The sequence below is a fragment of the Bos taurus genome, chromosome 11 (genome assembly GCF_002263795.3).
Source record: "Bos taurus isolate L1 Dominette 01449 registration number 42190680 breed Hereford chromosome 11, ARS-UCD2.0, whole genome shotgun sequence".
In the NCBI taxonomy this organism is placed as follows: domain Eukaryota; kingdom Metazoa; phylum Chordata; class Mammalia; order Artiodactyla; family Bovidae; genus Bos; species Bos taurus.
The window spans coordinates 86278626-86301508 of NC_037338.1; the positions used below are offsets into that span (position 1 = coordinate 86278626).

The 22883-nt window shown below is 50.1% G+C and overlaps 1 protein-coding gene across 12 annotated transcripts in view; it reads right to left on the bottom strand.

Annotated features, from left to right (window-relative positions):
- Positions 1-22883, bottom strand: part of GREB1 (growth regulating estrogen receptor binding 1) — a 134560-nt gene that overhangs the window by 47065 nt on the left and 64612 nt on the right. For all 12 annotated transcript variants that reach the window (XM_024998441.2, XM_024998440.2, XM_010810181.4 and 9 more), the window contains 7 exons: positions 17693-17812; positions 16093-16269; positions 8469-8651; positions 6540-6683; positions 5047-5175; positions 2105-2218; positions 1426-1569 (listed from right to left, as the gene is read on the bottom strand). In XM_024998441.2, the coding sequence (XP_024854209.1) occupies positions 1426-1569; positions 2105-2218; positions 5047-5175; positions 6540-6683; positions 8469-8651; positions 16093-16269; positions 17693-17812 (1011 nt within the window). The remainder of the gene's footprint in view (positions 1-1425; positions 1570-2104; positions 2219-5046; positions 5176-6539; positions 6684-8468; positions 8652-16092; positions 16270-17692; positions 17813-22883) is intronic.

A 22883-nucleotide genomic window follows, 5' to 3' on the forward strand; every position in this document is an offset into this window, starting at 1 on the left:
TGCATGCAAGGGAGTGAAAACATGCAAGCCAGCTGCACTTGAGGCAACTCAAGCTCCTCTGGGGAAATCTTGAACTCTCAGCCCGTGCTGGTTTGTGCACCTGCTCTGGTAACTGACAGGGGCTGCAGCACTTGCTTATTCATTTGCAGTCTCCACCTTTTTGGCACCAGGGATCTGTTTCATGGAAAACAATTTTTCCACAGACCCAGGGTGGGGGGGGATTATGGTGTGGGGATGATTCAAGAGCAATATATTTATTGTGCACTTTATTTCTATTATTATTATATCAGCTCCACCTCTGATCATTAGGCATTAGATCCTGGACATTGAAGACCCCTGATTTAGTTCAATTTCTTATTTTACAGCTGAGCACATAAGGCCCAGAGAGAATTACTAAAGCTGCTCAGTCATCACCTGTGCCTCCCAGTCCCCCAGGACTCCTTGATGAGCTGAGTTAGGAAAATAAACCACTGTACAGATCAGAGACTCCAAACATTGACAGAACTTGACAAATGCTTCAGCAAATGGTACAAGATTAATTCTGATGGCAGCCCTCAGAGGCAGGACAACCCAGGCCAGATCTATTTATTAACTAGGTTATCCTCAGCAAGAAGTTTCACTTCCCCAAGCCTCGGTCTCTGCATGTGTAAAACAAGGTGAAGATATCAAACCCTCATGCAATTGCTGAGATGATTAAATGTGGTAAGTGCCTGCATGGTATCGTGTACTCAGACGGCCTCCGTTTATTCACCAAACACACACTGAGTAGACGCCTGCTGTGTGCTGTGTGCAGACACCACGCTCAGCTCCAGAATTAGATTGGGACACAGTTCACAGCCTCAAGAAAATTGTTTCCGAAACCTGAGGGTGTGCTAGGGTCCCCTGAAAGGCTTCCAAAAACACAGACTGCCAGACCCCACCACAGAGCCTCTGATTCCAACTCGGGCCTGGTTATGATTCTGGGATGGGTGGGCCTGGGAATTTACATCTCTACTGAACTCCTGGGCGATGCTGTATTTGCTGGTCCAGGAACCACAATTTGGGGAGCACCGCTCACAAACATTCTGGTTTATCAGAGGCAGCAAAAGAATTACTCTTAGGGGAAGGATGTGACATTTGTCATAAAAGAGGCACAAAGATGCTACAGCGGGGCCCAGATAAAAGGGTTAGAACAAACGAACAAGCAAATGGTCGTCACGGAACAGGGCTGTCCCACGGAAAACAGTGATGGGCTCTGAACTTGTGGCGTCTGATCAGGGGCTACCTCAGTGACCTTTCTGCTTGGTTCTCTCATTGCCCTGGAAACGGCTTTAGAAGTTTTCCCAGGAGGACAACTTGGTGTGGAATCAGACTGGGATGATGTATCATGTTGTCTGTATCCCTGGGCTCCCCGACCTTCCGCCCCCGGCGCATTGCTGTACTTGCCTTTAAAGATCACTGGCTTGGCCTTGCATATCTTCAACAAGTTGTCGGGAACGGACACTGGTTCTCCAGAAGCCACAACGGGAAAGGTGACTGAAGCCGGTCCCACCAAGCCGACCTGGGGCATGCAGGTCACACCTGCACTTTCTAGGAACACACCGAGAGCGTGAAGAGGATACATCAGACAGGGCATCCACCTCCGGCAGACCTGACATCAGGCCAGCCAACACACCTGGTACAACGTGACCTTCCCTGCACCTCCGGAGCACCCAAGTCTGGGAACCACAAGTTCCTGAGTCAAAAGACCTTAAAGGTCACCGGGTCCCCCTTCCCCACCAAACAACCCAGTTTTCTCTTCTTCAATGTCCCTGCCAAGTGATAAGCATGCCTTTTAGAAAAAATTCCTCTAAGATCAGGAAACTCAATACTGTACAGGAATCCTGGGCTTTGTGAAGCAAGTCTAATACATGAGAAAGAGAATCTTTTGTTATACTCAAGTGTGCCTCCCTAGAATTTTCTCACCCATACATATGAAAGCATGTGAGGACACACACACGTGAACATGCACATGCTCATACACATACATTCACACACACACACACACACACACTCATACACACACACACACACCACCACCACCAGTTCTGGAGCCTTGCATCTGGGGCAGGGCTCCATCACTTACCATACTTGGCTCTGTGCCCCCCTCCCTGGGGGTAGCCACCATCCGAAGCTGATGGAGATTCTGGAGACCAGCCTTTGTGGCGTTTTTTGGGAGGGCCAGAGTTTGATAAGATACCTAGACAACGTTCAGAGTGTGAATTAGGCTGTCACCAAAGACATGCTTCAGCAAAATGTTCCCCTGAGCTGGAGAACACTTATTATTTTTTTTAAAGCACAGCTTTACAATGCATTTTAGCATCTAGTGCATTTTAGCTTCCCTAGTGGCTCACATGGTAAAGAATCTGCTTGTGATGCAGAAGAGCCCATTCGACCCCTGGGTCTGAAAGATCCCCCAGAGGAGGACATGACAACCAACTCCAGCATTCTTGCCCAGAGAATCCCATGGACAGAGGAGTGTGGTGGGCCACAGTCCACGGGGTCGCAAAGACTCGGACACGACTAAGCAACTAACAAGCAGTCTAGAGGAAGCATCTAGGCTTAAAGAAGTATCCTGTCGACCTCTATAAATGTTTCATTCCAAAGCTGTGTCAGTGTCTAAGCTTTAGCTCTCCAAGCCTTACCTCCTTCATCTTTACAATGGGATCATAAAACCTACTCTGAAAGGTGACTTGATCAAGACTAAAGAGAATATATGTAAGGCACAGAGTCTGAGGCCAATAAATGGTAGCCACCAAGTCCAGATCCTCATCTACAGTGGGTAGCCGTTCCCTTCTCCAGGGGATCTTCCCAATCCAGGGTTTGAACCCAGGTCTCTCACATTGCAGGCGGGTTCTTTACCAACTGAGCCACCAGGGAAGCCCAAGAATACTGGAGTGGTAGCCTATCCCTTTTCCAGTGGATCTTCCCGACCCAGGAATCGAACCCAGGTCTCCCGCATTACAGGCAGATTCTTTATGTCTGAACTACGAGGAAGTCCATCATCGTCTCCACATTCCAGTAAATTAATACTTGTTTCTGTAGACAAGCCCCAGCGGCAGTCAACCCACCACCGCAGTTTCACCACTCGGGGGCAGTACTGATCCACCTGTGCACCTCTCCCCACCCCAGCCCTGAAAGCTAATTTCAGGCTAAAAAAATCCGGGGGAACAGAAGCTGGTACCCACTGCCACTGATGAGTCATCCTGCCCACGCCAGAACAGCGTGAGCATGACTCATCATGCTCTGTTCTTGGATTCTTCAAAATACCAAGAATTGGTTACCACATTTTTGGGGACCAATCTGACACAAAATTTCCCTTACCTTTAGCGCTCTATGTTCAACCATGACGCATTATATAAAGTTTAAATTTTAAAACGCTTTACTCCTGGATGCAACCCTCTCCCAAGGAAATCAGAACCCCAGCATGTCCACACACCTCCCGATGACCCACTCCACCTCCCATCCCCTCCCTGAGCTCCTGGTGATTCTAAACCACAACCAGGATTGAGAACCACTGGTTTAGAGCAGTGTTTCTCCAAATATAGCCAGAGACAAAGCTGGACAGAACCAGGAGGAGCCTGTTCCAAGTGCTCCTGGGCACACCTCAACCTACAGAAGCAGATCTCCAGAAATGAAAGGAAACACTTGGTCACAAGCACCCCTGGTTATCCTTAGACGTGCTGCTGTTTGAGAATTATTGCTTTCGAGTCTCTTAAAAATAACCCAAAGTTATTTTCACCTCTTCTTTAGACTGACTGAAAATGAATGAAACGAAATGAATAAAATGTTTAAAGACATGAAGTTCTTTGCTTGCAAAGAGGTTTCCCACAGGTGGGCTCCTCTGACCCCCACAACCTCTGCGACAGCTTCTATCACCTTGATGTCATTTAGAACTACATCTTCATTTCCCCAAACATCTGTCCTCAAGAGCAGGGAAGAGCTCCCACACAGACTGAGATGCCAGCTCCTCTAAAAGCCATGTTAAACTACCAGAGGAGGAAGGACAATGGGATGGAGCCTCGGTATGAAGGCAGAAGGTCTGCGGGTGTTTTCTTCCTTTGAGGTGCTAACTGCCTCTACACGGACTCGAAGCTCCTCGTGCATGTGTCCTGAGTCACTTCAGTTGTGTCCGACATTACGGCCCTATGGACTGTAGCCCGCCAGGCTCCTCTGTCCATGGGATTCTCCAGGTAAGAATACTGGAGTGGGTTGCCATGCCCTCCTCCAGAGGATCTTCCCCAAAGCTCTCCCAAAATGATGTCACCAGGAGCTGCCCCTGTGGACCAACCATTTCTGGCCATGTGTCCTGGTGCTGGGAAGGCGGACCCTATTTGGCATTTGGAGAGAGACAAGTCTTCACTGTAGCCCACTCCCTGCAGGCACTGCAGCACCCGGAACCTGAGCTAGGACAACGCAGAAAGGGATTCTGCACATTTCCTACCTCCCCCTCCCAACTCTGCCCCCACCCCATCCCGTCCCGTGCAGGGCAGCATTTCGCTGAGAACCACAGAGCCCCCGAGTCCTTGTCATACTCCGTGTTGCTTCAGAAGCGGTTTCTTGAAATAGAGTCCACCCTGCCCACAGCAGCCTCAGGCACGGGACTCCGAGGCTCCAGCCGTTCCCCTAATGGTGCAAGCCCACTCTCTCTACCAGCACCCATTGCATCCTCCGGGCCAGGCTCCACGGAGTAACTAGGCTCCCATGCGCGTGATGATAACCGTTCCTGGGAACGTCACCGGCCCACAGGAAGACAGGTTACCACTCGTAACGGGTTCCCACTGCATCCTGGTGCACACTCATCACCCAGATTGGGGGCAGAAGCCATGCGTCTCCCTACCCCCAGCACTGGGGGCTGGACACACTCCCAGAGACGCAGGAGGTGTCTGCTGATCCAGCCTGACTCTCATTCCAACTCCAGGAGACTCAGGGGCCCCAGCGTGGCGGCTCCCCCATCCCCCATCCGCCACCACCTTGGCCCAGAGCAGAGCAAGGCCCCCTCACCCCGAATAGGACGGTCAAGGTTACCTAAGGCCGAGGGACGCGGCACTGCAGACAGGCGGTTCTTCACCAGCGGCTGGTGCTTCGGGGAATCTTTGCCGTTGAAAACAGCCAGACCCAGGGCTGCGGTTAGGGCGGGGTGCTCGGAGGCTGGTCCTAAGAACAGAGACAAAGAGGGGAGAAGACCATGGGATGCTCGGGGAGTCCAGCAAACAGGATATGGCTCTCCCTCCGTTTAACATATTAGCTTTCCACTGATGCAGCCCGTCAAGGGTCAGGACTCTTGACAGAGTGATTCTGTCCCCCCAGCCCCCCGAAAAAGCAGACACACACAGACATGCACACACACACACACACACACGTGCACACACAGGACACATGCTCCCACACATGCTCCACTGAGCACTCCCTGTGAGAGAAGGCCCCGTGGGGGCCCCGGGATTCCAGGAGCGCCCCTGCACCTGCTCCACCCTCCTCCCACCCTCACTCACCCTCCTGGATTCAGGGTCACGTCAAACATGCTCAGGAAAGCAGTTGGGTTTGCCGTCGCCCAGGGCCAGGCTATGCACAGGATCTGGGGCTCCCTGGGCCTCAGGAGGATTCTGGGGGCAATTGTGGGCTCTGCTCTAAGTCACCCACACGGGCCAGAATGATGTGGAAGGTACTCCAGAGTCAGGAGGAGCACAGATCATCCCCTATGTTGAGGGGCTGAAGGGCAGGCTCTGAAACCAGACGACCCCTGTCTGAGCCCCACGCTGCCTCGAACTCGCTGTGCAACCTTCCTGAACATTACACCTCCTCCCTGTGCATCCACCTTCTCATGTAGAGGATGCGGGTAATATTAGAGCCGCTGTGAGGACGATGGGAGTTAACAGAAGTTTGCAAGCAGTAAGTATTTGCTATCACTGTCATCACATTTAATTTTTATAATCACCCTGCAAATTAGACAGAAAAGATTCTCTCCAAGTGTACAGATGAGGAAACGGAGAGTCACAGAGTTAAAATGAGCTGCCCCAAATCTCTCAGCTAGGAGGCGGCAATGCTGGAATCGCACCCAGGTATTCTTCGGGCAGAAACACTGATCCCTGAAGCTGCCCAAGTGTGCCAGGCCCCAGGTGGCCCAGGCACAGAGAGGACGAGGGCAGATACCACTCGGAAGGAGGACAGGGGCCTCTAGGGGGGTGCATTCTCCACTCACGTGCAGCCTCTTCGCTGTGGATGCTGAGCCACGTGCAGCAGGGGCCCAGGGCCCCTCAGCAGACCCCCCTGGGCAGGAGGACCCCCAACCACCAACCCCCCTGCCAGAGCCCTTGGGAAGGAGGTTGCTGTCTACTTGCCATCAGCTGTCGTGCTTATCAGGTGTGTTTTGCATGGCCGAGGCCAAGTTCACGAAGCAGAAATACCAGCTATCAAACCCTACTGCCCGTGATAGCCTCGGCGAGCATCTTCGTGCCTCCATTTTTCAGTTGGGGAAACTAAAACCGACTCCCAGCACCTCCAGCGCTGCGCCACCGCCTCACCTGCCTGCGGGGCTCCCAGCGGGGCGCTCGGGGCTGTCCCCGGACCGGGCTCACCAGGGAAGGGGGCCGGCGGCCCAGAGCTGTCCAGTGGCGGGAACAGAGAACTGGAGCATGCACCCATGGATGCCTGCCGGCTTCTGAACTCTGCGGAGAAGAGGCACGCATGACAGTCAGCTCCTGCTCCTCCCCAACAGCAACCGATGACTTCCGAGGCCAGAATCCGGCCGGTGAGAGAGCCAGGCATGGAGATAACCGCAAGGGCACCAACGCCTTCCCCGTCGCTGCTCTGGTGCAGCCAGGGGGCTGGGGTGGGGGCCATTCCCCAGGCTCGGTCTCTGGGGAAGCCACCTGAGGGACAGTCCTCTTGCCAGCAGCAGGAGCAGTGGTCACCATTTGGGAAGAAGGGAAAAACAGATGATGCAAATGAGAGCTTCAAGTCCAAGGGACAAACAGCATTACTCAAAGGTGAAGGAACAGCTGGGCTTCTCTGGTGGCCCAGACGGAAAGAATCTGCCTTCAATGTAGGAGACCCGGGTTCCATCCCTGGGTCTGAACAATCCCCCGGAGGAGAGCATGGCAACCCACTCCAGTATTCTTGCCTGGGGAATTTCACAGACAGAGGAGCCTGGCGGGCTGCAGTCCATGGGGGTCTCAAAGAGTCAGACATGACTGGGTGACTAACACAACAATAACAACAAAGGAAGAGCTAGTACTTTCCTCCACCCCCTAAATCACTCTCCATTGGGAAGATTACCTCCCAGTGAGGTATCGAACCTGAGAGGGGTTTGGTCACAGCAAGTGATCAAGAACTCCTGGCTGATCCCACAAAGGGAAGAACCACTTCCTCTCCAGGACCTAGAAAATGACAGGCATGTATATAGTAGGAGCTCAAGAAATTATTGAGGAATGTGGCAACCCACTCCGGTATTCTTGCCTAGGGAATTTCACAGACAGAGGAGCCTAGTGGGCTACAGTCCATAGAGTCGCAAAGAGTTGGACATGACTGAGCGACTGAGCATGCGTGCAAGCAAGAAAAGGAGACGGGGAGGATAGGAATGATGGGAGGGGACAGGGAATGAATGCCTAGAACCAGCCCCTCCTGAAGCCCCTTTTTTCTACTCACAGAAGCTGGCTGGGGTATTCCAGGTGACCAGAGAGCACTGACGCAGACAAGCGAGGGACAAGAGGCTGCCTCTCTTGGGCACCTCGCTGAGAACCCTTCTGGGACACGTCCCTCCACGGTTGGTTGATGGGAGAAGGGGCATCTCGGTGGGGTCTGGAAAATCCAGCCCCTCCCTCTGCCTCCAGAGCTGACTGCAGCCAGGAGGATATTGGGCGACAGAAGAGAAGAATGGAGGGAGGCCCTTCCTAAAGCTGGAGCCCGCTCTCTTCTGCCAGCCCCAGCCCCAGGAAGCTGATCTTTTCTGTTTGTGGTTGACAGGGCTGCGGGGCAGGGAGGGAGGCTATCTGGGCTGAGCTTTCTCTAAGTCAGGGCTTCGCAACTTCAGCACCATTGACACCGGGCTGCACAATTCTCTGCAGAGGGCTGCCCCGGGCACTGTATCCTTGGCCTCCATCTATGAGACACCAAGGGCTCCTTGCAGTCATGATGGTCAACAGTGTCTTCAGACATCACCAAATATTCCTGGGGGACAGAATCCCCCCCGGGTGAGAATCTTGCCCCAGATACTTACCACAAGAAGACACGGCACCGTGTGGCCCTGTGTCAGCTTTCAAAGCACCCATACAATTAGACTGATACTGTAAACTGGACGCCCAGAGGGCAAAATTGCATTTTGATTTCGTAGGGCTGACCTCTTGCCCACCGTGTGCACTGCAGAGCAGTCTCGGCCCAGAGGCGGGCCAACAGGCCCCTGGCTGGCCTGGAGGTGCCCCCTTCATACGGCCCACCCCACAGAGCTTGCTCACCTGAGCCTTTCCAGCAAATGAGAGGCCCTTTGGTCAGAGCCCCCTGGGCGTTGCGGACCAGGTAGTATTTCAAGTGTTTCTGCTTCTTGGGCTGCGTGGTCAGCTTCAGATTGATGTGATTGGAGAACTCCGTGAAGTAACAGAAGCCCTTCTTGCCACAGCCGACACAATTCCCAGAGAAACCTGGGGGGAGGAAACAAACCAGGATTGTCCCCACCTGACACCCAAGACCCCTCCAAGTGAACCATCGTTCACTAGGCATTCACGTCCCAAACCACCAGCCAGAGAAGTCCAAGGGGCAAAGGTAGCTGCCAGCTCATGCACGTCCAGGGGTCAAGATGACCCTGACACAAATGAAAAACCTTGACCAAAGAGACGCTGGGTCATAGACACGAGCGCAGGCAAGCATGGAAGACAGCATTTGCTTAGGGGCATATTTAAAGCCTGTGCATCCTATGGGACAGAACTGTCCCATTCATCTGTCCACACTGAGCACCTGCAATAATTTGGTTTGTCCACATGCTCTTTGGGCTTCTCAGACGGTGCTTGTGGTAAAGAAACCGCCTGCCAGTGCAAGAGACATGAGATGCAGGTTCGATCCCTGGGCCAGGAAGATCCCCTGGAGGGGGTCATGACAACCGACTCCAGTGTTCTTACCTGGAAAATCTCACGGACAGAGAAGCCTCATAGGCTATAGTCCATAGGGTTACAAAAGAGTCAGACACAACTTAGTGAATAAACAATAAATGTTTATACTGTAGTCTAACACATGAATTAAGGAATTATTTAATATTTGGCATCACCAGAAGAAATAAAGCGACTATATTCTGTGTATGTAATATGCACACAAAGTGTTTCTAGTTGGTGGGGATGGAGGTTGGGGGAAGAGCTTTGATTAAAGTATAAGTAAGGACAAGCCTTAAGTACTTGAAATTATGTTTCCCAGGTGGCTCAGGGGTAATGAACCCTCCTGCCAAGGCAGGAGACACAGATTCAACCCTTGGGTGGAGACGATCCCCTGGAGAAGGAAATGGCAACCCATTCCATATTCTTGCCTGGAGAATCCCATGGACAGAGGAGTCTGGCAGGCTATATAGCCCATAGCATCGCAGAGAGTTGGACAGGACTCAGGTGACTTAGCATGAACACACTACGGTCTTCAGTGCCAGCCAATCATAGAATCTCAAAGCAATTAAACCACTGAGACTGGATACACTGAGAGCCCTCTTGAGAGTCCAAAATTCCCTCCAGGAATCAAGGAAGTAGACCCCACAAATCGCAGAAATCAAGTACTTCATCACGTGTGGCCAGGATCATGGCGAGTGAAATCTGGGCCCAGCAGCCATGGTGAAGCCTCTCATCTAGAAGGTGACTGCTTGTATCAGTTCCTGCTGCCCAAGGCCAGGGGAACCTTTCTGGGAGATGACAGAGCTTAACTCTGAGGCTCTGCAGAAGATGCCTTCCAGAGGTGATGACAAAACCACCTCTTCAGTTCAGTTCAGTTCCTCAGTTGTATCCGACTCCCTGCGACCCCGTGGACTGCAGCATGCCAGGCCTCCCTGTCCATCCCCAACTCCCGGAGTTTACTCAAACTCATGTCCATCGAGTCAGTGATGCCATCAAACCATCTCATCCTCTGTCGTTCCCTTCTCCTCCTGCCCTCAATCCTTCCCAGTATCAGGGTCTTTTCAAATGAGTCAGCTCTTCACATCAGGTGGCCAAAGCATTGGAGTTTCACCTCTTATGAACTATTAAAATCCAGAGAACATGCTTGAAAGACTTAAACTGTGAAGTCCATTCAAGCCGGAATCAATAGAATTGTTGGTTAAGACAAGAAAAACGTGATGGTTTAGCTTTTGTACCTGGGAGACCGTCCTGCTTTAAGCTCACTGTCTCTCAAAGGCCTTCCCTATGACCTTGCCTCACTCACTGGTACATCTGGTTTCTATGCCACAAAGTCCTTTGGTAGGACAGACCCTGAAGCTGAGACTAATTTGTTTTATCTTATCCTCTGGCTGACAAGTTTACAAAGAGCATCTTGATATAGGCCAGAAAGGCCAAGCGGTTCTGTGAGTAAGCCCTGCTTTTAAAGGGGACAGTCCTGAGGTCTCTGGCTACTACTGTTAGTGAAGGTTCAAAACATTTCCCCATAGAGAAAGAAGATGCCTATATTACAGAACTATGAGGGACTTTATTTTCTCAGGCTCCAAAATCACTGCGGACAGTGACTGCAGTCATGAAATGAAAAGACACTTGCTCCTGGAAGAAAAGCTATGACTAACCTAGACACCATATGAAAAAGCAGAGACATCACTTTGCTGACAAAGGTCCAAATCGTCAAAGCTATGGTTTTTCCAGTAGTCACGAACAGATGCGAAAGTCGGACCACAAACAAGGTTGAGCGCTGAAGAATCGGTGCTTTCGCATTGTGGTATTGGAGAAGACTCTTGAGAGTTTCGTGGACTGCAAGGAGATCAAACCAGTCAATGCTAAAGGAAATTATCCCTGAATATTCGTTAGAAGAACTGATGCTGAAGCTGAAGCGCCAATCCTTTGGCCACCTGATGCGAAGAGCTGACTCATTGGAAAAGACCCTGATGCTAGGAGAGACTTAAGGTGGGAGAAGGGGATGACAGAGGATGAGATGGTTAGATAGCATCACTGACTCAATAGACATGAATCTGAGCAAACTCTGGGAGAGAGTGAAGGACAGGGGAACCTGGCATGCTGTAGTCCATAGGGTCACAAAGAGTCAGACATGACTTAGTGGCCGAACAACAAACATTACAGAAACCTGGATTATCTGCTCTATTGCAAGCAAGTTTAATATTCCTTAAAAGGCATTAGAAATAAAGACAAATCTCTTGGTCTAAGAAGGCAGACACAGGTTAGTTTTTCCTTCCAGACTCCTATCCCCTCTGTACTGAATAGATTAAGGTACCAAAAAAATGCCAACTCTGTGCTTTATGTTTACTTGTTGTTAGAGGGACATGAAGGAAACTGACATGCAGAGAAAACCAACGGTGTTCTTGCCATTCACTGTCGCCCAGACGAAGCACCCAGCTGAACTCATGCAACCACCAGTCGGTCAGCTAAACCTTCCATGGGGAAACCTGAGAACCAGAGGGACTGAGTGGTTGTCCAGAGCAGATCCAAAGAGTGACTCGTTCAATTCTATCATGAGAACGGAGTGTGGATGCACAAGCATGCCCTCCAGGGCTGCCCCCAATGCCTACCACCCCCATCTCTGCTTTACCTCCCATCCCTCCTACTGCTATGCCAGACTTTATATTGCTGACAGCTCTTATAACTTCTTCCTCAATGTTGCTGCTAAGCTGCTACGTCACTTCAGTCGTGTCCGACTCTGTGCGACCTCCTAGACGGCAGCCCACCAGGCTCCCCCGTCCCTGGGATTCTCAAGGCAAGAACACTGGAGTGGATTGCCATTTCCTTCTCCGATGCATGAAAGTAAAAAGTGAAAGTGAAGTCACTCAGTTGTGTCCGACTCTTAGCGACCCCATGGACTGCAGCCTACCAGGCTCCTCCATCTATGGGATTTTCTAGGCAAGAGTACTGGAGTGGGGGGCCACAATGTTAGAGTTATTAAAATCTGTATTTTCCCCTATAACCATCCCCATCCTTCCACAGGACCGGGAGCATGTATGTCCATGGGGAGGTATGGGTTGTATCTGTGTGCATTCGTGTGCGTATACAAACTAGTGCCCAGCACAGGAGAGACAGTCAGCAAACACTGGGAGGGAAGGAGGAGAGAGGAGATAAAACAATTAGCAGAGCAAACACTTAGCCTCTCTGCACACACTTTGATGTGCTTTTGTTTTCTAATGTTTTCACGTTTCTAATGCTTCCTAGTTTATAATCTAATGTTTTTATTTTTTCTTTTGTCTCCAACTGGGAACCTTGAGCAGCTCAACTGCCATCCAAGAATGAGGCCCTAAGAAACCTTCCAAGCTTCCTGGAAGGGATCCTGACTCTGAGGTCAAACCAAAGATGATGAGTAAGAAACAGAACTGCAAATCCAAGGATGCTCCCAGCACCTCGCCAAGGCCAGCACTGCCATCCCTTTGCAGAAATGGCTAAACAGGTTACAGGCCTTTGTCCGACGACAAATGTGGGCTATGGGACCACGGCTCCGTTCCAGAGGCAGGGAGGGAGGGCCACAAACCAGAAGGGGCTCCTCCGTGGTTCAGAAATCAAAGTGGAAACGCTGGCCCTCCCAGGGCAGTAAGGACAGGCACACCTCATTCTATCGCGCATGCCTCTGTTTCTTCATATCTCAGTGCTAGGTAGTAACACACTCACTCACTCCATTTTAACTCCAATAGTCATTAGCACATGAGAAGTAAAGTGGCTGCTATTTAGGTTCATTTGCTGCTGCTGTCTTTCTCCAACTGGTAATCCACCCATTTTTTAGGACCCAAGTGCATCACCGGTGACACCCTCTGAGACACTCTCATCCCAGAAGTCAATGCATCCTTGGGGATCCCACAGCATCTTAAGCCCGTGGTGGGAGCCTGTTGCCCAGAGATTTCCCAGAATTTCGATTTCTGTGGTTGTGCATGTGGATCTCTGAGGGAAGTCTTGGTTGGCCTGTATCCTCCCACGGCCCTGAGCTTCCGGGAAGGACCAAGTGCCACTTGGCTTTGGGGCCCCAGTCTGAACTTAAAGTCCACCTTCAGTTATTTATTACTATGAATAATAATAAACGCATAATTATTTGCCTGCTAGATGAACAAACGGCTCATTTACTCTCATCTCAGAAATGAACATTCCAGCTGTAATAGATGGAAGCTTCCCAGGTGGTACTAGTGGAAAAGAACCTGCCAGCCAATGCAGGAGACGTAAGAGACGCGGGTTGGACCCCTGGGTCAGGAAGATTCCCCTGGAGGAGGGCAAGGCAACCCACTCCAGTATTCTTGCCGGGACTAAAGCGACTTAGCAAGCACACACACAGCTGTAATAGATGGTTTCTTCTCCTTTGTCTTAGCCATCAGCTAGTTTCGATGAATTACTATCAAACAACTGAACACACACCTACATTTTAGTCTTTTCGCTTTCACAGACCGAAATCTCTGTTGATTCAAAGTCACTAAAACCAGCACTACTTTCTCTATAAATTATGGGGGGGTGGGGGGTGGGGTGGGGGGGGGTTTAAAGCTGTTACTTTCTCCTAAGATACTCCAGAGCCTCCCCTTTATAGGTCACTAAAAAGTGCTGGGCCCCGGCCCCAGAGGGGTGCTGGGCCACCATGCCCTGTGCAGCCATCAGGGTTAATTGCAGGAAACCTAAACAGTGCTAAGTGTGCAAGCTGAGAGTATAAAGTTATTTTAAAAGAAGAAAGCATGGGTTATTACCAGCCGGCCCTTGTTACCCACCTCCGATGGCTTTTTGGCAAGCAATTAACAAAGACCCCACTTCCTCTACGCTCCCCGCCGGAGGGGCTGAAGCTGTTCCCAGGCCGGTGGTGAATGAACTGAAAGATTCTTGCCTCTGCATTTCGAGACATGGAGCCTCCTAGATTTACTGCCCTCGCAATTCCTTTACAGTCACAAAGGGGAGGAATTCAGGCCAGATCAAACGCTAACCAAGTCACCAGTCTGTCTTCCCCACTCATTCTGTCCTGAGCGGCCTTGATAAGCAAATTCACTCTGAGATGCAATGACTCAGAAGCAATGAGCTTCCTTGGTGGAGTAAATTTCCTGGATTATTCTTGCTTTCAAAACTGATTACAATAAACCCATAGAGCCGCCTTAAGAAAGAACCGGCCAAAACCTTTTCTCCTGCTGGTTGTTGCCTCAGAGTCATGTCTGTCCCTCCACTGAGCAGTCATCTGCCAGGTTTCAGAGTGTGCCCTCGTGGCAGGAACCATTTCTTTTTCTTCTCTGGGTCAAGCCTTGCTGTCCCACCTCCATCCTTCAGTCCTTTGCACAGAGACTCAGACATAAAATGTCCTCAATAAATATCCACTAAAGTGTGTAGGAGATCCAACCAGTCCATCCTAAAGGAAATCAGTCCTGAATATTCATTGGAAGGACTGACGCTGAAGCTGAAACTCCAATACTTGGGCCACCTGATGCAAAGAACTGACTCAGTGGAAAAGACCCTGACACTAGGAAAGATTGAAGACGGGAGGAGAAGGGGACGACAGAGGATGTGATGGTTGGATGGCATCACTGACTCAATGGACATAAGTTTGAGTAAACTCTGGGAGTTGGTGATGGACAGGGAGGCCTGGCGTGCTGCAGTCCATGGGAACGCAAAGCGTCTGACACAACTGAGCAAGTGAACTGAACTGAAAGTGTTTTTACCTACCCAGATTTGGGAACATATCAAGTGTAAAACTGAGGTTTAAATGTTTGTCCACTGGGAAAGCACAGAAGGAATGGGGCCAGCAGGAGAAGTTTAACCTAGAAGTTTTTCCCATAAACTCTCATGATCAAACTTGCTTCTGCCATGAAGATTATTTCTGAGGCTACATCTCAGCTAGACAGATCATTACCAACCCTCCTGTCTGCCCAGCTCTCCTGCCAAGGAGATGCCAGGCCAGGTGAGGGGCCATGTAGAAAGCACTTGCCCACTCCCTGGACAAGGACACAGAGGCCCAGGGTCACACAGCAGCCTATGGTCAGACACGGGGCTGGAGCCAGCTCGCTGAGCTCTCGGTCCAAACCTCATGTCTCCCCGGACTTTGCTTCACTTACCGGGGAGCGTGCCGAGCACAGGGTCGGGCATTCAGTAAGAGCTCAATAAATGTTTGAACCAACAGGAGACAGGCTTGGTATGGCTTGGCCTTGACTTGCACTGACATTGAGGATTCCATGGGCCAGCAGTGGTTCCAAAGGTCAAAACCACAGCTTCCCTAGGCTGACCCTGACCCTGAGTGACTGTGGGGTGCAGTAGTTAAAGGTACCATATGGAACCAGGAAGACCTGAATCAGAATCCTGGCCACATTCTTTTACTCATGCACCCTCAGGCAAGTTCATTAACAGGTCCAAGGCGACCTTGACTGGTGAGAGGCAAAAGGTAAAGCAAAGAAGAGAATGGTAGAGGGTGCCGGGCAGTCACTTGGAACAGGACTGTCCTGGTCAGGGGGACACACGCTCAGCCTTATTCTCCTCCTGCCACGCGTCTGCTGGCCTCTGAGAGCATCTCGGATGGGGTCCGGATTACATTCCCAACACAGGTAGGCACTTAGGAAAGTTCTGATGAACACATTTACCAAAAAAAGTAGTACTAACTGACAGGCTTTCTATAGGAAAGTTGTCACATTTTATTTTTACACTATTCGTTTATTTTTTTGGCCATGCTACAGAGTATCATGTAGTTCCCCAACCAGGGATCAAACTCACGTCCCCTGCACTGTAGGTACAGACTGTTAATCCCCGGACCACCAGGGAAAGCTCCAGGTAGTCACATTTTAAAACAAATCTCATTTGCATTCCATTCCACAAAGAAATAGGCCACAGAATGAGGAATGAATGGGGTTGTGGGACGTGCTGATGAAGAGGCCCAAAGGTGGCCTGTCTTCCATGGGGACCAGTGGCCCTCCTTGTCCCCACCCATCATGCAGCCTGAGCTGTAGAGCAGAGCCCAGGAGGAACTCACCAAGAAGGGCGTTGTGTCCGTTGTCATCCGGCAGGAACCTCTTGTCCACGGCACACACCAGGAGATGGTCAGGCAGGCTGGGGGACTTGGCACCCACCAGGAGGAAGCCCGCAGGGATGTCGATGGGCTCACTGGAGATGGAGACCAGACGCAGGTCCTTCCCGGCCTGGCAGAACCCTAGGAGGGATGGACAGGGCTCACACGCCGTCCAGCGAGCGCCCCCACACAACCAGGATCCACGCCGGCAAAGCAGGAAAACAGTCTGAATTTTGTCAGCAACCATCCTCACCCCTGGCCTGGGCTGACTCTAAAATTAATTCTGAGAACATTATTAGCTATGTTATCCTTACATGCGCTTCACTTGCCAGTTACCATGATTCACAACAATAAAGTGACTGGGCAGAATAAAAAAATAAAATGAATAAAAGTAATTCTGAGAGATCAAATTGTAACCATCGTCATTCGTGACACTTAACTACTTGCTGTATTTACGACTACTGCTGTTACCGTACAATACACATATGTGAATGTACAAATGAAGGTCAACGGGAGAAATGGCTAGACAAGTGATGGTAAATTAAAACGTGGACGAAAAATCCATAAGGGACTGCGAGCAATTTGAGGTCTTTGCCACCCTGCACTTAACGTGTATGAGGCACAGGCCAAGGGCAGGAATTCAGGCTGACGACCTGGTAATGATGGTCTCAGAGAAGTCCCATCAGCAGAGGGGGACACTACGCACTTGAACTTTTTCTATTTCAGAGCGTTTAAACGTCTGTGCGTGTGCTAAGTTGCTTCAGTCAAGTCTGACTCTTTGCGACCCCATGCACTGTAGCCCGCCAGGCTCCTCTGTCCATGGGATTCTCCGGGCAAGAATACTGGAGTGGGCTGCCATGCACTCCTCCAGGGGACTTCCCAACCCAGGATTCAAACCCTCGTCTCTTTACAGATGTTTTACGACTAGTGCTACTTGGGAAGCCCTTAAACATGCTTCTTATTTTTAAATTAAGTGTCCAGAAATACTTAGGGAAAAAAGGAAGAAGAGAGAAACAGCTGAGATTGATCTGGATCGACCTTTTCTGGGAATCTCTCTCCCCGAAGGCACAAGTGGCCCCATGCCCTGTGTTTTCCCATCTTTAATGACCAACAGGGATGACATGGGCTAATGTGAACTCTGAGACCCCGAGGCCTTCCCTGCAAACCCGTAAGGTATTTATACCTTAGTAAGATTCTCCTCCAGGGACATCTGCTTTACCATTTTCAAGGCACTGGCTCCTAGTTCTCCCATCTGCTCCTGGGCAAAGCAGGAAGCAGGAAGTAGCACCCACTGTGTGAGGCACTGAGTGGGAAAAGCCCTGGAAGGCTTTCATTTGATCATCTTTGGGCAGGTGGTCCTGCCTCTAATTTGCAGACAGGGAAATCGAGGCTCAGAGAAGTTAAGTCATTTACTCAAAGCTTCTGAGCGGGGTGGGGAGGGCCACGATGGAGCCAGGTCTGACTCTCAAGTATGGGGTGGTTCCCCTTCATCCATCATCTTGGGGACATGGGCTCAGCTCACAGCTCGGGGGGCTCTCAGCGCACAGCCCAGTGGGCATCTCACCGTCCGTGGTGCAGCATCCTTCAGGCGGGGGGTGCATCTGGTAGGGGTTTGGGGGACAGTTCTGTTCCAGCCCCCCGTCCCCTTCCTCTTCCTCTTCTTCATTGTCCACTCGGCTTCCACCTAGACGTGGAATAGGGGAGTGATGACCAAGGCAGAAGTAAGTACATGGTGAGCCCCAGTTAGTTAGGAATTAACCAGTCCTCAGAGACACACTGTTTAAGCCGAGCACCATCACCCTTCTTCACTAGGGGCGAGGGTCAAGGCTCACTCAGACCGGATGTCTTTCCCAAGGTCACAGACTCTGGCTCCAAGCCTGGCCTTATGACTTCAGAAAATACACGTCCACATCCCCTCCCAGCGCTCACAGCTGCACATATCTGCATGAGCAACAGAGCTCGGTATGTATACAGTTGCTGACAAGGACCGACTATAAAGTCTGCACACAGTAGGCACTCCAATAACAGCTGTGTGGGAGGAACCACAGTGTAACCCAGGGACCATTTTACAGGTAAGGAAACTGAGGTTCAGAGAGACCCAGTGATTCAACCACCTGCTAGGCAGCACAGCCAGCCTGTTCCCAGCTGTATCTGGTGCCCAAGCTGCTGTCCTTGTCGTAAAATAGAACCTGAAATACAGTGTGAACGGCCTTTACGTTGAATAAGACAGGAGTCAAACCATATGCTGTTATTTATCCCCAAGGGAAAACTAGATGTATACATTATTAGAAATATAAACACACCAGAAGTTGTCACACACACAAAACAAACCAGCACAGGGTCAGGCCCTCTCAGCGACTTTATGCCTATAGGAAACTTTTCAAGTGAAATAGTACTTTAGGACTAATGGCAAATGTGGAACGGGCCAGGAGAGCCAGCAACTGGCCAGGGAAACCCCACTCTCCTCGTGCCTGCTCTCCATCTCCGCAGCAGAGGAGCTGGCCTTCCCCACGTGGTCAGCTCCTGAGGGCCGGGGGTGCTGCTGTTATTCAGGAATTCAGGCCCCAAGCAGAATATCTCACACACACAGAGGCAGCGCTCAGGAAACCACTGAGTTAGCCAAAAAGTTTGTTCCTGTTTTTTTCCGAATCATTGTAATTCCCAACTGTTTGGAGTATACACAGAGGGCGTGCGCATACACACACACACACACACACACACACACACACCCCTTATTTACCCAGCCTGCTAGAGAAAAAGGGTTTCACATCAGTGAGTTTTCAAACTTCTTTTAAGAGATGTTTTGGGTAAAAAGTCTTTCTCAAATTGCCTATCTTTAAATGTCATTTAATAAATAGCACCCAGATTTCTTCACACAGTAGGGCTGCTACAAACATCCTTAGATAGCCGAGGCCAGGGACAGCTGCTCCTTTCTTTTCTGTGTCTCCTGTCTCTTCCCTTGGGCCAGCCCCTTTGCTGCCATTTCTTCTACTCTCACCTCCCTTGGCTCTCAACCCATCCATTCAGTATGTGACGTGTTTTCCAGTTAATGACGAAATCACGCGCAACAGAAAAACGGGCTAGGAATCTGGGAACTCCAGTTTTAGTCCCTGGATCTGCCATTGTCTGTGTGGCCCCAGGAAAGTTACTTAACCTCTCTGGGCGTCAAATCCTGCCTCTTTAAGATGAGGTGGTTATAGAAGGCCACCTTGAGCTGTGACAGTCTCCGTGGGGAAACACGGCACTCAGCATTGCACAGAACATTCCAAGGGTGATTTAATCAGTACAGCGGGCTGGGAGCATAACCTCAGGGTGGTCACCACTTTAAAGGTGTTAGTCGCTCAGTCGCGTCCGACTCCTTGTGACCCCACGGACTGTAGCCCGCCAGGCTTCTCTGTCCATGGGATTCTCCAGGCAAGAATACTGGAGTAGGTAGTCATTCCCTTCTCCAGGGGATCTTCCTGACCCAGGGATCAAACCTGGGTCTCCTGCATTGCAGGCAGATTCTTTACCATCTGAGCCACAAGGGAAGCCCTATTTTAAACGTGCCGGAAGGACAAGAGGCAGAAGAAACTGAACATTTCGGGCCAGCCCAGGCCCATGACCTTGGGAAGGTCACAGCAGGAAGTAAGCAAGAATTCCTGGTGTCTGCCTCCCTCTAGGACTGGAGGACACAGAGGTGGTGGGGAGACTGTAAAAAGATTACCCAGGCAAGAACACAAAGGGAGTTGAAGGGATAAACACCAGAGCCTCTTTCAGACGCTTCCTTCCTGCCACTAAATGCAGGCGTGGTTGGTTTTAGCAGAAGGTATAGAGTCATGCCCAGACTCCAGGTGCCACCCATGCAGCACGGTCCCCACGGGGACTGAAACCACCCTTTAGCCACCTACGGAGTGGGTGGCTTGGAAGGCTCTGCAAAATCAAGATTAGTCTGTGAACCAGGGACTCACCGGGGCTCAGCAGGGGGACAGCAAAAAGCCAACAATTAGAGTGAAAAGGGGAAAGAAAGCCAGGCTTTCGGAGCTTGGAGGGCACGCACAGGAATGTCTGCACGTATATTCTGTTCAACCAAAAAGAGCAGGAATGCAGACTCTCGGAAAGAATGAAAGAGGAGGGTCTTAAGCCTCCGAAAGTCAAAGAAAGGGCTCAAAATCCAGTGGCTGCCAAGAATCCGCTTTCTGCTAAGAAAGCGGGATTAAAGGTCAAAGGTCTACATCAGACATTCCAGGGTCTTTGATGGAATCTGTCAGCCAGCAGCAAGCCTGAGGAGACTTCCTAACCAGGGCCAGACTAAACCAGACTGTTTACCAAGGTCTTCTGGCAGAATGAGGGCTTTAAAATGGCCTTAGACAAAACCAACTGGACTGGGAGCTTAGGATCTTAAAACTCAACCATGGGTATCCAGAGATGTCATGACAGCACTTCACCCCATGGTGTATGAAAGTATTGATGTTTTAGAATAAGTTTTGTTTTCTTTACATGAGAAGAAACTGTATGACATTCTGAGTGGGTGGGACGACAGGAATTTACCTGTATCTTGTTTAATAAACACTTATCCCAAATTCGAAGGGTGTATTTGTTTGGTTTGCTTGGCCTTCCTTTAAAAAAAAATAAAATAACACATAAAAGGTTTCTCCCCTGTTAGGAAAGGTCATACCCCTAATTTGGAGAACAAAGTAACAGGGCCCCTCTGAACTGCCCTTGCAAATAGAGAAAATGTTAACAGATCTAGGGGTGTTTGGGACACCAGTGCCCTGGTCATAAAAAGCATCCTTAATGTTACTGTCTGAGGAAGGACAGCAATAAGATAAGAGATCCCGACAGAGAGACAGACCAAACAAACCCTGTGCACCACGTTCTATGATGCAGAAACCAGGGGCTCAAGCTGAGTGCTCGACTGATAGGGACATTTAGCAAATCGACCATCTCCTCCTTTTCACCAACCCCCTCCCCACACCTCCCAGCGCTGCTGCTGCTGCTGCTAAGTCACTTCAGTCATGTCCGACTCTGTGCGACCCCATAGACAGCAGCCCACCAGGCTCCCCCGTCCCTGGGATTCTCCAGGCAAGAACACTGGTGTGGGTTGCCATTTCCTTCTCCAGTGCATGAAAGTGAAAAAATAAAGTGAAGTCGCTCAGTCGTGTCCGACTCCTAGCGACCCCATGGACTGCAGCCCACCAGGCCCCTCCATCCATGGGATTTTCCAGGCAAGAGTACTGGAGTGGGGTGCCATTGCCTTCTCCACCTCCCAGTGCTAGAGAAACAAAATCCGGGAGGGTCTCTCTATGCTGCTTGCCAGACAAATGGGAAAATGATAGAGAGGGCCTGAGCTGGTTTTCATATCATAAACGAGAAGGGCTGACCATGAGTACTTATCATGAGTACTACTGTTCATTTCCCATTAGCAGCTAAGCCTTTCGATACTGTAAGAAGTTAACAATGATCATTTAATACATATTTCACAAGTCTTTCAGCTAGTCGAAAACATGGACTGTAAAAGATGCCCCAGTTATTCCTCAAATGCCCCTCAGTGTCACAGTAAAACTTCCTGGGCCGGAAATCATTGGTACTTTAATGTGAATGCCAGAGAACCCTTGGGTTTCCTGACTCCTGCTTTTGACCACAATCTACTTTCTCTCAGACCCAGAGCCAGTTCCTTTAGGTCCTTAGCTGTTGCTATTTGCAAGATTAATTTTGTAAAAATGCTTTAAAGAGTGACACAGGAAAGCCTCCCTCCTAGAGAGGGACGATCAGATATCAGATATTGAGCCTCATTTTCTCTTGGAAAATGCAACCATCCCCAGCCCACCTTCCCCACACCCACCTTGCACATACAACCATACACACACAGGGACACAGGCACACACCACGACCACCCTAAGACAGGACCTGGTACACTGCAGGCTTCCTTAATGAGTTCATCTTTGTTGTAAACCACGGCGTCTTTCACTTCAAAAGCTAAGCGAAGTCTGCAGGTAACTTCAAGTGGAAGACAAGTGACCAAAACGACTTCTTCAGCAATAGATAAGGGGCTGGGGCAACTTTGGACTTGAAGATACGTGACTATAAAAATGTAAACTGAGGACTGAAAAATACAACCAGTTTATTCTCTGGATAATTAAGTAAACCCCAAACTTATCCCCATGCCCGAAGATAATTTATTGCTGGTACACATTAAACTCATAAGGCTTTATTCTTGGCTTTTAACAGTTTCTAGAGGGCTCTCATCGGAGAAGGCAATGGCACCCCACTCCAGTACTGTTGCCCGGAAAATCCCATGGATGGAGGAGCCTGGTAGGCTGCAGTCCATGGGGTCGCTAAGAGTCGGACACGACTGAGCGACTTCACTTTCACTTTCCACTTTCATGCATTGGAGAAGGAAATGGCAACCCACTCCAGTGTTCTTGCCTGGAGAATCTCAGGGACGGGGGAGCCTGGTGGGCTGCAGTCCACGGGGTCACACTGAGTCGGACACGACTGAAGCGACTTAGTAGTGGTAGTAGTAGTAGTAGAGGGCTCTCATAACTGCTATCACATGGAAAAGTACTTACACTCCTTTGCAAAGATAGGGCCACAAATCACAGAGGAAATATATATATATATATAACTGAGGGTCAAAAATATGTTAAAATGTCTTATTTATCCAAGTCAGACCATCAAAACCTTTCATGAGCATAAGTAACAACCAATTGAGAACAAGTTAACACCGGCCTTTCTTTCTCCTACTAGTCCAGTGAATCATCTCATTCCTTGCA